At 43.3% G+C, this 17,333-nt stretch overlaps 1 protein-coding gene across 6 annotated transcripts in view; it reads right to left on the reverse strand.

The window, feature by feature from the left end:
* The window catches only part of LOC130365641 (centromere protein C-like), a 322,002-nt gene that overhangs the window by 225,816 nt on the left and 78,853 nt on the right, over nucleotides 1–17,333 (reverse strand). For all 6 annotated transcript variants that reach the window (XM_056568882.1, XM_056568886.1, XM_056568883.1 and 3 more), the window contains exon 8: nucleotides 3,812–3,930. In XM_056568882.1, the coding sequence (XP_056424857.1) occupies nucleotides 3,812–3,930 (119 nt within the window). The remainder of the gene's footprint in view (nucleotides 1–3,811; nucleotides 3,931–17,333) is intronic.

The following is a 17,333-nucleotide window of genomic DNA, read 5'->3' on the forward strand; positions in this document are numbered from 1 at the left end:
CAACAGCTGGAAGCACACTGATAGGGAAACATTGATGTATGGGGTGTATAGTGTGTATATGTATTGTATGTGATGTGTGACATTGCATACAGTACTGTACATTTCTTTAAATACCTTCAGGGGGGACAGAATGTCCTCCATTACGATCCTGCCGACTACAGCTCTATAGGAAAGGAAGGGGAGGGCAGCCAGCAGCTCATTGGATGCCTGCAGCAAGATGCTGCAGGCTATTGGCTATGGCTGCACTGGGGGGGGGGGGGGCTTACACGGAGCTCACAGTGGAAGCCTGCGTGAGTTAGCAGGACAGCATGTGAGTAACAGGAGGCAGAACGGGGCACACGGGGGCACATTAAACAACTGTCAGTTGCTGAAGTTGTCAGCGCTGTCAGATAGCCGTTTGTATGATGGCCCCGACACACAGCAGCATCATATGTCGAGGCTGCCTTCAACATACGATGGGCTCTGAGAGGCCATCATATGTTGAAATGATCATATGTTGGGGCCATCATAAGTCGGGGGGGTCACTGTACAATATGTCTACTTTATGTTTGCATCATAAAATTTACTTGTTTTTACTTTTGGAAGACACCAGAGGGCTTCAAAGTTCAGCAGCAATTTTCCAATTTTTCACAAAATTTTCAAACTAACTATTTTTCAGGGACAAGTTCAGCTTTGAAGTGGATTTGAAGGGTCTTCATCTTAGTCTTCATCTTAGAAATTCCATACAAATGACCCCAGTATAAAAACTGCACCCCCCAAAGTATTCAAAATGACATTCAGTCAGCGTTTTAACCCTTTAGGCATTTCACAGGAATAGCAGCAAAGTGAAGGAGAAAATTCACAATCTTAATTTTTTAAACTCGCATGTTCTTGTAGACCCAATTTTTGAATTTTTACAAGGGGTAAAAGGAGAAAATGTATACTTATGTTTGTAGCCCAATTTCTCTCGAGTAAGCACATACCTCATATGTCTATTTAAATTGTTCAGCGGGTGCACTAGAGGGCTCAGAAGCGAAGGAGCGACAAGGGGATTTTGGAGAGTATGTTTTTCTGAAATGTTTTTTGGGGGGCATGTTGCATTTAGGAAGCCCCTATGGTGCCAGAACAGCAAAAAACAAAAAACAAAAAAAAAACACATGCCATACCATTTTGGAAACTAGACCCCTTGAGGAACGTAACAAGGAATTAAGTGAGCCTTAATACCCCACAGGTGTTTCAACCCTTTTGCATATGTAAAAAAAATATATATATATATTTTTTCACTAAAATGTGTTTCCCCCCAAATTTCACATTTTTGCAAGGGTTAATACCAGAAAATACCCCCCAAAATTTGTAACCCCCATCTCTTCTGAGTATGGAAATACCCCATGTGTGGACGTCAAGTGCTCTGCTGGCGCACTACAATGCTCAGTAGAGGAGGAGCACCATTGAGCTTTTGGGAAAAAATTTTTGGAATGGAAGTCAGGGGCCATGTGTGTCTACAAAGCCCCCCGTGGTGCCAGAAAATTGGACCCCCCCCCACATGTGACCCCATTTTGGAAACTACACCCCTCACATAATTTAATAAGGGGTGCAGTGAGTATTTACACCCCACTGGCGTTTGACAGATCTTTGGAACAGTGGGCTGTGCAAATGAAAAATTAAAATTTTTCATTTTCACGGACCACCGTTCCAAAAATCTGTCAGACACCTGTCGGGCGTAAATGCTCACTGTACCCCTTATTACATTATGTGAGGGGTGTAGTTTCCAAAATGGGATCACATGTGGGTATTTATTTTTTTGCGTTTATGTCAGAACCGCTGTAAAATCGGCCACCCCTGTGCTAATCACCAATTTAGGCTTCACTCTTGAGCCTTGTTGTGCGCCCGCAGAGCATTTTACGCCTACATATGGGGTATTTCTGTACTCAGGAGAATTGCGTTACAAATTTTGGGGGTCTTTTTTTCTTTTTAACGCTTGTGAAAAAAAAAAAAAAAAAAAAGGGCAACACCAGCAGGTTAGTGTAAATTTTTTTATTTTTTTACACTAACAAGCTGGTGTAGCCCCAACTTTTCCTTTTCATAAGGGGTAAAAGGAGAAAAAGCCCCACAAAATTTGTAGTGCAATTTCTCCCGAGTACGGAGATACCCCATATGTGGCCCTAAACTGTTTCCTTTAAATACGACAGGGCTCCGAAGTGAGAGAGCTCCATGCGCATTTGAGGACTAAATTAGGGATCGCACAGGGGTGGACATAGGACAAATGAGGTTCAATGTGGATAAATGTAAAGTTATGCATCTGGGTACTAATAACCTGCATGCATCGTATGTCTTAGGGGGGATTAAACTGTCAGAGTCACTGGTAGAGAAGGATCTGGGTGTACTTGTAGATCACAGACTACAGAATAGCATGCAATGTCAGGCTGCTGCTTCCAAAGCCGGCAGGATATTGTCATGTATCAAAAGAGGCATGGACTCAAGGGACAGGGACATAATACTCCCCCTTTATAAAGCATTGGTACGGCCTCACCTGGAATATGCTGTTCAGTTTTGGGCACCTGTCCATAAAAGGGACACTGCGGAGTTGGAAAGGGTGCAGAGACGCGCGACTAAACTAATATGGGGCATGGAACATCTTAGCTATGAGGAGCGATTAAAGGAGTTACAATTGTTTAGTCTTGAGAAGAGACGTTTAAGGGGGGATATGATAAACGTATATAAGTATATTAATGGCCCATACAAAAAATATGGAGAAAAACTGTTCCAGGTTAAACCCCCCAAAGGACGAGGGGGCACTCCCTCCGTCTGGAGAAGAAAAAAAGTTTAGTCTCAAGGGGCGACACGCCTTCTTTACCGTGAGGACTGTGAATTTATGGAACGGTCTACCTCAGGAACTGGTCACAGCAGGAACAATTAACAGCTTTAAAACAGGATTAGATACATTCATGGAACAAAATAACATTAATGCTTATGAAGAAATATAAAATCCCATCCCTTCCCCAATATCGCGCCACACCCCTACCCCTTAATTCCCTGGTTGAACATGATGGACATATGCCTTTTTTCGACCGTACTAACTATGTAACTATGTAACTATGACACTGGGGGGGGGGAATGAGGATAAGCACACTGGGGCCAATAAATTATTATAAACACATTGGTGACCATAAATTATAAACACACTGGGGCCAATGAATTATAAATATGCATGGGGGCATAAATATGGGGGACAAAGTAGTAGTTCAAAAAACCCCGCCCGGAGCCCTGAATGGCTCCTCGGTGCCAGCCATTCAGGGCTCCCAATGGGGGATTTAAAAATTAAAGTTTACACAGTATATACATCGCAGGGGAGCAGAGCATGCTGCTAACTCCCCTGCTTTATAAATGCCGATCGCATCAGGTGTCAGATGTGAGACCCATTGCTATCAATCCCTTATGCCCTGTACTACTACCCAACATGGAACAGACTCTGTTCCATGATGGGGGTAGTAGTACAAACACTAACGTAGCCTCCCCAGCCACCTGCAGACTCCCGCAGCCAGGGAACTACTACTTCCATCATGGAAAGGAGTCTATTTTATGCTGGTAGTAGTAGTCCCGGCTGAGAGAGTCAGCAGACGGTTGATACTAACGGATGAAAAACTGATGCAAATAGTTGCCACTAAATGGCATCCCTTTGAATCAGTTATTAGAATGGTCCGTTTAGGAGGCAATCACGGAGAAAGTATGAAGGAGGGACAGCAGCCGTGCGATCGTAGCCTTAGATGAATAAATGCATCGTAAAGTTATTACCACATCGTGTCAAATTTAACATAGGGTGACATTGTCTTACTAGGAGTTGGTGTTTGTTCATGTCTTTTTGGTGGAGAAAGCCTTTTCTTTTTAGGTGGAGAAACCCAGGCATCTATATTACAGCTGTTCTCTTCCTCTATAACAAATTCATTCTTTGGTCTATATTTAAGAGAGAATTGTAAAGTTAAGATTTACATATGTATAGAACACACAACATGTACACAATTACCTTTTTTTTTCTCCTTTTCAAACTCACTGGTACCAGCAAAAACAACATACTTTTTTGCAATAAAGTTTCCATAGATTAAAGGGGTATTCCAGTGCTTAGACATTTTATCCCCTATCCAAAGGATAGGGGATAAGATGCCTGATCGTGGGAGTCCCGCCACTGGGGACCCCCTTGATCTTCCACGCGGCACCCCGTTTGTAATCAGTCCCCGGAGCGTGTTCGCTCCAGGTCCGATTACCGGCGACCACAGGGCAGGCGACGTGTGACGTCACGCCTCCGCCCCGTGTGACGTCATGCTCCGCCCCTCAATGCAAGCCTATGGGAGCTGTCACGCCCCCTTCCATAGGCTTGCATTGAAGGGCGGAGTGTGATGTCACACGGGGGCGGAGGCATGACGTCACACGCCGCCTGCCCTGTGGTCGCAGGTAATCGGACCCGGAGCGAACACGCTCCGGGGACTGATTATAAACGGGGTGCTGCGTTCAAGATAACGGGGGTCCCCAGCGGCGGGACTCCCGCGATAAGGCATCTTATCCCCTATCCTTTGGATAGGGGATACGATGTCTAAGTACCGGAGTACCCCTTTAAGTCCAAGGATAATTTCCTTAAAAACTTAAAGGGGTATCCCAGTAACAGACACTTATCACCTATCGTTTGGATAGGGGGATAAGCATTCCTGCAGTACTCCTTTAATAAATTCGAGAATACCGATTAAATGCCCCAATACACGTCCAAGGAGGATGAACGTTCCCGTACCTGGATAAGTATACACGTCCTTATGGGTATTGCCAAGTGTACCCACGAGATCACGGCAGGGTCTTAGCTGTAAAACATAAGGGGTGCTGCTTGTCATCTAGATCAGGGGTCTAACAAATGCCAGAAGCACATCCTAATATACTGCTGTTCAGTGTAAAACTGACAGGCAGCATATTACTGCAATGTTTTGGAACACCAAGTATATCAAAGCATTAAAATAAGTAAAGGTGTACTACTTGTGACCCTACCCTTAATATTTCACAAAGGCCCCGTTCATACTGCATTTCTGCATCTCCCCACCCCCCAAATAGAATTAGTTCTTTCTTTCATGATTTTTATTTTTTTTAACCCCTTAAGGAAGCAGCCCTTTTTCACCTTATATGAGCCATTTTTCGAAATTCTGACCACCGTCACTTTACGAATTGATAACGCGAAAACGCTTTTACCGAATATTCTGATTCTGAGATTGTTTTTTCGTGACATATTCTACTTTATTTTGGTGGTAAATTTTCGGCGTTACTTGCATCCTTTTTTGGTGAAAAATCCCAAAATTTACGGAAATTTACGGAAAATGGATATTCACAATAAATTTTATTTTTCTTTACAAATACAATATGTCCACTTTATGTTGGCATCATAAAAAGGAAATTTTTTTGCTTTATGAAAAAATTAGGGGGCTTCAAAGTAGAGCAGCAATTTTCAAAAATGTCATGAAAATTGCTAAATCTGAAGGGACAGATGTTACAGAACTACAACTTCCAGCATGCCTGGGCAGTCAAGGCATGCTGAGAGTTGTAGTTTGGCAACATCTGGAGGGCTACCGTTTGGGCACCACTGTAACAGTGGTCTCCAAACTTACCCTCCAGATGTTGTAAAACTACAACTCCCAGCATGCCCAGACAGCCTTTGGCTGTCTGGGCATGCTGGGAGTTGCAGTTTGGCCTTCCTAGTGGTTGCCACAAGCTCGTTTCACTTTCAATCACCCTCCCCCCCCCCCCCCCCCTCCCACTGTCGATTCCCTACCTGAGCAAGTATCCAGCAGGCTCCAGCGAAGATCCCGGGTCCCCAGGCATCTTCTCCTGCAGGTACGGCCTCCATCTTCTTCCCAGATCCCCTCGACATCCAGGGGCGGGCAGAACGGGGGGTTCTCAGGACCCTCCTGGGTGATGTGCGGGGGTGCCTGCTCAATGATTTCAGCAGGCATCCGGCTCCGGTCCCCAACCGGCTAGTGGTGGGGACCGGATTTCCCATGGGCGTATGGATACGCCCTCGGTCCTTAAGGACTCGGAATGCAGGGCGGATCCATAGTGGGGCAAAAAAGTATTTAGTCAGCCACCAATTGTGCAAGTTATCCCACTTTAAAGATGAGAGAGGCCTGTAATTTACATCAGATGTATACCTCAACTATGAGAGACATGAGAAAAAAAAAAAAAAACATAAAATCACATTGTCTGATATTTAAAGAATTTATTTGCAAATGATGGTGGAAAGTAAGTATTTTGTCAATAACAAAAGATCATCTCAATACTTTGTTATATACCCTTTGTTGGCAATGACAGAGGTCAAATGTTTTCTGTAAGTCTTCACAAGGTTTTCACACACTGTTGCTGGTATTTTGGCCCATTACTCCATGCAGATAGATCTCCTCTAGAGCAGTGATGTTTTGGGGCTGTCGCTGGGCAACACAGACTTTCAACTCCCTCCAAAAGGTTTTCTATGGGGTTGAGGTCTGGAGACTGGCTAGGCCACTCCAGGACCTTGAAATGCTTCTTACGAAGCCACTCCGTTGACCGGGCGGTATGTTTGGGATCCTTGTCATGCTAAAAGACCCAGCAACATTTCATATTCAATGCCCTTGCTGATGGAAGGAGGTTTTCACTCAAAATCTCATAATACATGGCCCCATTTTCTTTCCTTTACACGGATCAGTCATCCTGGTCCCTTTGCAGAAAAACCGCCCCAAAGCATGATGTTTCCACACCATGCTTCACAGTAGGTATGGTGTTCTGTGGATGTAACTCAGCATTTTTCCTCCTCCAAACATGACGAGTTGAGTTTTTATTAAAAAGTTCTACTTTGGTTTCATATGACATTCTCCCAATCCTCTTCTGGATCATCCAAATGCTCTCTAGCAAACTTCAGACAGGTCCAGACATGTACTGGCTTAAACAGGGGGACACACCTGGCACTGCATGGTTTGAGTCCCTGGCGACAGTGTGTTACTGATGGTAGCCTTTGTTACTTTGGTTCCAGCTCTCTGCAGGTCATTCAATAGGTCCCCCCTGTTTGGTTCTGGGATTTCTCACTGTTCTTGTGATCATTTTGACACCACGGGTGAGATCTTGCGTGGAGCCCCAGATCAAGGAGATTATCACCAGGTTTATCAAGGAGATTATCACTTGTGTGTCTTCCATTTTCTAATAATTGCTCCCACAGTTGATTTCTTCACACCAAGCTGCTTGCCTATTGCAAATTCAGTCTTCACAGCCTGGTGCAAGTCTACAATTTTGTTTCTGGTGTTCTTCGACAGCTCTTCGGTCTTGCCCATAGTGGACTTTGGAGTGTGACTATTTGATGTTGTGGACAGGTGTCTTTTAAACTGATAAGTTCAAACAGGTGCCATTAATACAGGTAACAAGTGGAAGACAGGAGACTCAAAGAAGAAGTTACAGGTCTGTGAGAGCCAGAAATCTTTCTTGTCTGTAGGTGACCAAATACTTATTTTCCACCATAATTTGCTAATAAATTCATTAAAAATTAGACAATGTGATTTTATTGATATTTTTCTCATTATGTCTCAAATAGTTGAAGCATATCTATGATGAAAATTACAGGCTTCATCTTTTTAAGTGGGAGAACTTGCACAATTGGTGGCTGACAATACTTTTTTCGCCCCACTGTATATTCATCATGTGCATGTCCTACAATGTCTGATATATCCATGAGGAACTTCAACTGTCACAGACAGCTGCATGTCACTGCTAGCCGACCAAGGACCTATCAGAGCAGTCCATGATCCAGTTAATAGAAATTTCTTTCTGAGACCAAAATATTTTGGTCCACATGGTGTAACTTGTGGGGGTTCAGTATTGTTTTGACAGCTCTGATACTTTGCAGGCATAAAGTGGGGTCCATAATTTATGTAATGATGTCCTGAAAGCCAAAGGGCACTACTCCTCTCCTTCTGGGTCCTACCTGGTGGCGAGGCAATCAAATATGGCCTAAGTGGGGGTACTGTCCAACACGAGGCAAACAGACTAATAAAATATAGGGCACATTTCCTCCATTTCAAAAGCGGCGTACCAAAAATATGTCCCACAAATAAAAGCATTTGGGGGAGGGGGAACTCATTTCTAATATTTTCCACTGACTTTGAAATAATTGCAGCCACAACATAAGAGCTCAATGTACTCACTACTGCCCTAGGTGAATAATTTAGGGGGTGTAGTTTCAATAATGGGGTCACTTCTGGGGGTGCGGTATTGTTTTGGCAGCTAGAATGCTTTGCAAGCATGAAGTGCGGCCTATAAATTGTATAATCATATTCTGATGGCCAAATGGTGCTCTGGGTCCCAAAATGTGGCAAAGCAGCAAAATACAGCCTAAGCTTGGGGGCCTAACATGGGACAAGCAGCGTAATAAACTTTGGGGTGCATTTCATTCATTTTAGAAGCTATTTTTTTTTTTATTTATCCCACAAATTATGAATTTGTGAAAAAAAAAGTTAATTTAAATATTTTACAATGACTTCTGCTAATACCATAAACCACAACAAAAAAAGGCCTCAAAGAACACACTACTAATCTAAGTGACTACTTTAGGGGGTGTAGTATTTAAAAAGGAGTCACTTTTGATTCAGCCAACTTCAATCCTTTGCAGGCATGGAGTGAGACCTAAAATGTTTATAATGATGTCCTGAAATCCAAATGGCGTTACTTTTCTTCTGGGTCTCACCATGTGGCAAAGCAACCAAATATGGCCTAAACAGGGGTATTGCTGAACACCGGACAAAAAGCATGATAAAATATGATGCACGATTCCTCCCTTTCAGACACCACGAACAAAAAGAAAATTCCCACAAATTATGCATTTGTGAAAAAAGCTAATTTCATTTTTTTTTCTGCTGATTTTGCAACTATTCCAGCCACACAAAAATTAATCAAAGTGCTCACTTTTGGTCTTCGTGAATACTTTAGCGGATGTAGTTTCTAAAATGGGGTCATTTGTGGGGATTCTATATGGTCCTGGCATATAAAACCCTTTGCAGGCATGAAATGCAGCCTATAATCCATTCAGACTAAAATGATGCCCTGGAAGCCAAATGGTGCCTCTCTTTCTGGGTCCTGCCAGCGGCCAAGGAACCAAATATGGTCTAAGCGGGGGAAAAAAAAGCAAATTTACGTTTTTTACAGTGGTTTGTAATTCCTACAAAAAAAAACACTATGGTGTTAAAATTCTCACTATACTCCCTAGTGAATACATTGAGGGGTATAGTTTTTAAAATGAGGTGATTCGGAGAGGGAAGGGTTCCTATGTTTACCACCTGTAAGTTTCTGCAAACCTTGCAGAGCACATAAAAAAAAGATGTACCGTATTTATCGGCGTATAACACGCACTTTTTAGGCAAAATTTTTTAGCCTAAAGTCTATGTGTGTGTTATACGCAGATACACCCCCAGGAAAGGCAGGGGGAGAGAGGCCGTCGCTGCCCGCTTCTCTCCCCCTGCCTTCCCTGGGGTCTAGAGCCCTGCTGTCAGCCCTTCTCTCCCCCTAGCTATTGGCGCCGCTGCCCGTTCTGTCCCCCTGACTATCGGTGCCGGCGCCCCACTGCCGGCGCCGATAGCCAGAGGGAGAGAAACGTCACCGACAGCCAGGGGGAGAGAAGGGGCAGCGGCACCCATTGCCGGCGCCGCTGCCCCATTGCCTCCCCCCATCCCCGGTGGCATAATTACCTGGGTCGGGTCCGCGCTGCTGCAGGCCTCCGGCGTGCGTCCCCTGCGTCGTTGCTATGCCCGGCGCGGCGCACTGACGTCATGCGCCGCGCCGTGCAGCGCATAGCAACGACGCAGGGGACGCGCGCCGGAGGCCTGCAGCAGCGCGGACCCGACCCAGGTTATTATGCCACCGGGGATCGGGGGAAGGCAACGGGGCAGCGGTGCCGGCAATGGGTGCCGCTGCCCCTTCTCTCCCCCTGGCTGTCGGCGCCGCTTCTCTCCCCCTGGCTATCGGCGCCGGCACAGATAGTCAGGGGGACAGAACGGGCAGCGGCGCCGATAGCTAGGGGGAGAGAAGGGCCGGCAGCAGGGCTCTAGACCCCCGGAAAGGCAGGGGGAGAGAAGCGGGCAGCGACAGCCTCTCTCCCAATGCCTTTCCTGGGGGTATATCGGGGTATAAACGCGCACACACGCACCCTCATTTTACCATAGATATTTGGGTAAAAAACTTTTTTTACCCAAATATCCTTGGTAAAATGAGGGTGCGTGTTATAGGCCGGTGCGTGGTATACCCCGATAAATACGGTGCTTTTCAAATTTCCAAAATTTCAAGTAAAATTGTTAGGATTCTAACACATTTAAAATGTTTATTTAAAAAAAAAAAAAAAGATGTAAAAAATAAAGCAGACATATGAAAGTATAAGTTTCATAAACTAGTTGCTCAGTATGTATAAATATATGCAACCTATTAGTGTTAAAGGGGTACTCCCATCGAAACAATTTTTAAATCAACTGGTGTCAGAAAGTTAAACAGATTTGTAAATCACTTCTATTAAAAAATCTTAATCCTTCCAGTACTTTTTAGGGGCTGTATAAAAAAAAAATGCATTTCCTATGATGTCCTGACCACAGTGCTCTCTGCTGACCTCTGCTGTACATTTTAGGAAATGTCCAGGACAGGAGAAAATCCCCATAGCAAACATATGCTGCTCTGGACAGTTCCTAAAATGGACAGCAGAGGTCAGCAGAGAGCACTGTGGTCAGGACATCACAGGGAATGCATTTCTTTTTTTATATTTCTCTTTAGTATACAGCCCTAAAAAGTACTGGAAGGATTAAGATTTTTTTAATAGAAGTGATTTACAAATCTGTTTAACTTTCTGGCACCAGTTGATAAAAAAAAAAAAAAGTTTTCCACGGGAGTACCCCTTTAAGATAGCAAAAACATTTTAAACATTTCATATTCAATGTCATAAATGCTGTGATTGGCAAAAACATTACAAAGTCTTACATCCCGGATTTGAAAAACCATGCTTGGTCTTTAAGAGGTGTAAGGCTTTATTTTCTTGGTCCTAAGGGGTACTCAAGGGAAATATATATATATATATATATATATATATATATAAAAAGCTCCAAATTTCACACACCTCCCAGTTCTCAGCACTAAAAGAGAGCATGACTCATAAGTGCAGGGCAGAAACCACATGATCTGTGTCTAAGGAGGGTGGGGGCTGCTTTCAGAAAGGGATTTGGACAGAGAGAGTGGATGGCTGGATGCGGTCATTCCCTGATTACCGGTACATGCATGTAAGTGAAAACCAAAGAGGGAAAACTGCTCTATATAGCTAATGTATGATATTTAACCCCTTAAGGACTCAGGGTTTTTCCGTTTTTGCACTTTCGTTTTTTCCTCCTTACCTTTTAAAAATCATAACCCTTTCAATTTTCCACCTAAAAATCCATTAAAAAAAAAATCAAAAAATCCATAAAAAAAAAAAAAAAATCAAACTTAAAATCAGTATGCCTATAATTGCCCTATTCTGACCCCTATAACTTTTTTTTCCTGCATTATATTGCTTTCTGTAGAGACCTAAAAAAGTTGTGTTAGTAACTGTCAGAACTGCCATTCCCCACTTCTCTGGTTATCTGGTATCATAACATTAGTAATACATGCCTGGGAATGTGGTAAAAATGAAAGAGATACTCAGAAAGTAACAACAGGCAACAAACAACCTAACCAGGTATCCATAAATGGGTGGGTGCTGTGTTCCCCAATGAAGGCTACGAGAAAGAGATTTTATGGAGAGTACAAAAAAAATCTGTGTTCTCCAATGAGGCGACCGAGAAAAGGAGGAGTCCATGGGATGTCCTACAGCAGTCCCTGGGGTGGGAAAAACAACTGCTAGAGTACAGAAGGTCAGGTCATTAAAGAAAGCGGAGAAGGCCCAGAGGAAACTGGTATCTGGAAATCAACCACCCAGAAGCCTCCACAAAACATGAGGGGTGAGCTAGGACCCAAAAAGGAAGGAATTGTGCAGAGATTGAGGTTAAACAGCCAACCAAAAATAGCAATAAACGGTTGCCCTGGAGGCCTGCCGGGCCAGACCTGTCCTGGCAGGACAGCGGAACACACCTCAGAAGAAAAATACATAAAAGACGCAGGACCACCTAGGCGTGGTCAAAATGGGAAAGAAAATGTTTGGGAGAGGCTCGAAGGGAGAGCCCCATCAGGATAGCAGCCGCAACTATAGGGCAGAGGCTAAGGAGGGAGAACGACAAGAAAAAAGCAGCTAAGCATGGCCAACAAGAATACAAGACTCAGAAGGTGAAAACCAGAGCTGCCAGAATGGTATGTCCAGGCCCAAGTGCATGAAGAAACCAACCAGGAAAAGGCAAGGGCAAGGTGCACACGCCAACCAACCGAACAGAGAGGCCCAGACTCAAATCCACAGTCCCAAGGTCATCCCGTGAAAAAACAGGTGAAAGAGAGAACCCGAAGAGTATGCTGCATAGCCAAGAGTGGGGAAGAGCATGCGACGAGGTGGACTATGCCCATTCAAGATGTGCAAACCGGGCAGACAGAGCAACCAGGATGACCGGCAGGTCCTCTACCCCAAGGCCCTATATACTCTGGGCCACCCTTTGGGGTGAAGCAGAGCCATACGGAACACTGGAGTGGCCACCAAGAGAAACAAGATCCGAGATCCAGGAAGAAATGGAGGGACCCTGGAGTCCATAACAGGGAGAGGTGGAAAACCTCAAGCCAGAGCGAAACACTGCGGCTGACGAGCACCTGGGGCAGGACATGGAGCGTCAAACAGAAAGGCCTCCTGCAGAGAAATGGCAGAGATCAGCGAGACTGGAACCTTGCCAAGGCCAGAGACAAGAACCTCCGGAATGGTGGAAGCATCAGGAAAATCACCCCGGAGATTGAGATTAAGAGAACTAAATTCAGCCATTTATAGTTACATAGTTAGTATGGTTGAAAAAAGACATACGTCCATCAAGTTCAACCAGGGAATTGAAGGGAAGGGTGTAAGGGGATAAGGGGAAAGGATGAAGTTTCATAATTCTGCATATGCATTAATGTTATTTTGTTCCAGGAATGTATCTAACCCTGTTTTAAAGCTATTAACCCCTTCATGACTAAGGGTTTTTCCATTTTTGCACTTTCGTTTTTTTCCTCCTTACCTTTAAAAAACCATAACCATTTCAATTTTGCGCCTAAAAATCCATATGATGGCTTATTATTTGCGCCACCAATTCTAATTTGTAATGACATCAGTCATTTTACCCCAAAATCTACAGAGAAACGGAAAAAAAATCCATTGTGCGACAAAATTGAAAAGAAAAAAACACAATTTTGTATCTTTTGGGGGCTTCCGTTTCTACGCAGTACATTTTTCGGTAAAAATTACACTCTATTCTGTAGGTCCATACGGTTAAAATGTTACCCTACTTATATAGGTTTGTTTTTATTGTATTTCTGGAAAAAATCATAACTACATACAGGAAAATTTATACGTTTAAAATTGTCATCTTCTGACCCCTATAACTTTTTTATTTTTCTGCGTATGGGATGGTATGAGGGCTAATTTTTTGCGTCGTGATCTGAAGTTTTTAGCGGTACCAATTTTGTAATGATCGGACTTTTTGATTGCTTTTTATTCATTTTTTCATGATATAAAAAGTGACCAAAAATACGCTTTTTTTGACTTTGGAATTTTTTTGCGCTTACGCCATTGACCGTACGGTTTAATTAATTATATATTTTTATAATTCGGACATTTCTGCACGCGAAGATACCACATATGTTTATTTTTATTTACACAGTTTTTTTTTTTTTAAATAGGAAAAGGGGGGTGATTCAAACTTTTATTAAGGAAGAGGTTAAATGATCTTTATTCACTTTTTTTTTTTTCACTTTTTTTTTGCAAAGTTATATCTCCCATAGGGACCTATAACACTGCATACATTGATCTTTTACATTGATCAGTGGTTTCTCATAGGAAACCAGTGATCAATGATTCTGCCGCTTGACTGCTCATGCCTGGATCTCAGGCACTGAGCAGTCATTCGGCGATCAGACAGCATGGAGGCAGGTAGGGATCCTCCGGCTGTCTTGTAAGCTGTTTGAGATGCAGCGGCGATCCCGAACAGCTCCCTGAGCTAACCGGCATTAGTTTACTTTCACTTTAGACGCGGCATTCAACTTTGAACACCGCGTCTAAAGGGTTAATAGCGCGCGGCACCACGATCACTGCCGCGCACTATTAGCCACGGGTCCCGGCCGTTGCTAGGTGCTGGGCCCGACCTGCCATGTCAAGGGGCCACACCGTGGCCCCACATTATAGAATGGGAGCCAACCCATGACATACATGTATGCCATGGGTCAAGAAGGGGTTAATAGTTCCTGCTCTGACCAGTTCATGAGGTAGACGGTTCCATAAATTCACAGTTCTTATGGTAAAGAAGGTGTGTCGCCCCTTTAGACTAAACCTTTTCTTCTCCAGACGGAGGGAGTGCCCCCTCGTCCTTTGGGGGGGGGTTTAACCTGGAACAGTTTTTCTCCATATTTTTTGTATGGGCCATTTATATATTTTTATACGTTTATCATATCCCCCCTTAAACGTCTCTTCTCAAGACTAAACAATTGTAACTCCTTTAATCGTTCCTCGTAGCTAAAATGTTCCATGCCCCATATTAGTTTAGTTGCACGTCTCTGCCCCCTTTCCAGCTCCGCAGTGTCCCTTTTATGGACAGGCGACCAAAACTGAACAACATATTCCAGGTGAGGCCATACCAATGCTTTATAAAGGGGGAGTATTATGTCCCTGTCGCTCGAGTCCATGCCTCTTTTTATACATGACAATATCCTGCTGGCTTTGGAAGCAGCAGCCTGACATTGCATGCTATTCTGAAGTCTGATCTACAAGTACACCCAGATCCATCTCTACCAGTGACTCTGCCAGTATAAGCCCCCCTAAGACATACGACACATGCATGTTAATTGTACCCAGATGCATAACTTTACATTTATCCACATTGAACCTCATTTGCCAAGTGGATGCACAGACACTTAGTCTATCCAAGTCATCTTGTAACCTATACACATTCTCTATAGACTGTACCGTGCTACAAAGCTTGGTGTCATCTGCAAAGATAGAAACAGAGCTGTTAACACCATTCTCTTCATTGAAAAATAAATTAAACAGCGGGCCCAGTACAGAACCTTGGAGTACACCACTAATAACAGTGGACCAATCAGAGTACGAATAATTGACCACCACTCTCTGGGTACGATCCATGAGCCAGTGTTCAATCCAGTTACAAACTAAAGTTTCCAAGCCCATAGACCTTAACTTACCTGTCAGACGACTATGAGGGACAGTATCAAATGCTTTAGCAAAATCCAGAAACACTAAATCCACAGCCATTCCTCTGTCAAGGCTTCTACTCACATCTTCATAAAAGCAAATTAGATTGGTTTGACAACTTCTATCCTTAGTAAACCCATGCTGGCTATCACTTATAATACAATTATCCCCTATGTATTCCTGTATGTAATCCCGTATAAGTCCTTCAAACAATTTACCCACAATGCACGTTAAACTTACCGGTCTATAATTGCCTGGCGAAGACCTAGAGCCCTTCTTGAAGATTTGTACCAAATTCGCCTTGCGCCAGTCCCTTGGCACAATACCAGACACAAGAGAATCTCTAAATATCATGAACAAGGGTACAGATATTACTGAACTTACCTCTCTAAGAACCCTCGTTCATGATATTTAGAGATTCCCTGGTGTCTGGTATTTTGCCGAGGGACTGGAGCAGGACGAATGTGGTGCCAATCTTCAAAAAGGGCTCTAGGTCTTCCCCAGGTAATTATAGACCGGTAAGCTTAACGTGCATTGTGGGAAAATTGTTTGAAGGACTCGTAAGGGACTACATACAGGAATACTTAATAATAGTATAATAGTATTATAAGTGATAGCCGACATGGGTTTACTAAGCATAAAAGTTGTCAAACCAATCTAATTTGCCTGACAGAGGGATGGCTCTGGATATAGTGTTTTTGGATTTTGAAAAAGCGTTTGATACCGTCCGTCATAGACGTCTGATCGGTAAGTTAAGGTCTTTGGGTTTGGAAACTTTAGTTTGTAAATGGATTGAAAAAACTGGCTTAAGGATTGAACCCAGAGAGTGGTGGTCAATTATTCGTACTCTGATTGATCCCTGGTTATCAGTGGTGTACCCCAAGGTTCAGTACTGGGCCCGCTCTTGTTTAAATTTATTTATTAATGATATAGAGGATGAGATTAACAGCTCTGTTTTTATTTTTGCCGATGACACCACTCTTTGTAGTACAGTACAGTCTATAGAGGATGTACATTAGGTTACAAGATGACTTGGCTAGATTAAGTGTCTGTGCATCCACTTGGCATGAGGTTCAATGTGGATAAATGTAAAGTTATGCATCAGGGTACTAAAAATCTGCATGCAACATATGTTTTAGGGGGGATTAAACTGGCAGAGTCACAGGTAGAGAAGGATCTGGGTATACTTGTAGATCATAGACTGCAGAATAGCATGCAACGTCAGGTAGCTGCTTCTAAGCCAGCAGGATACTGTTCTGTATCAAGAGAGGCATGGACTCAGGGGGACAGGGACATAATACTACCCCTATATAAAGCATTGGTACAGCCTCACCTGGAATATGCTGTTCAGTTTTGGTCCCCAGTTCATAAAAGGGACGTTGTGGTGCTGAGGAGGTGCAGAGACGCACAACTAATATGGGGCATGAAAGATCTTAGTTATGAGGAACTATAAAAAAAAATTTACATTTGTTTAGTCTTGAGAAGAGACGTTTAAGGGGGGATATGAACATATATCAACAAGTATATAAAAATGGCCCATACAAAAAATATGGGGAAAAACTGTTCCAGGTTAAACCCCCTCAAAAGTCAAGGGGGCAGTCCCTCCATCTGGAGAAGAAAAGGTTTGGTCTCAAGGGGCAACAAGCCTTCTTTACCATAAGAACTGTGAATTTATGAAACTTCAGGACCTGGACACAGCAGAAATAGATGAAAGCTTTAAAATAGGGTAAGACACATTCCCAGAACAAAATAACATTAATGCTTATGCAGAAATATAATCACATCCCTTCCCCTTCACCCCACCATACCCCTTCCCTTCAATTCCTTGGTTGAACAAAATTCAATGGGGATGTGACAATATCAAACATGCATGTGATGCATACACAAATCTATATATATATATATATAAAACTCAACGTGTGTGTGTGTGCATGTATGTATGTTCCACAAAAACTTTAAAACGGCTAAAGTTATTATCATGAAACTT

The sequence above is a fragment of the Hyla sarda genome, chromosome 1 (assembly GCF_029499605.1).
Source record: "Hyla sarda isolate aHylSar1 chromosome 1, aHylSar1.hap1, whole genome shotgun sequence".
Lineage (NCBI taxonomy): Eukaryota > Metazoa > Chordata > Amphibia > Anura > Hylidae > Hyla > Hyla sarda.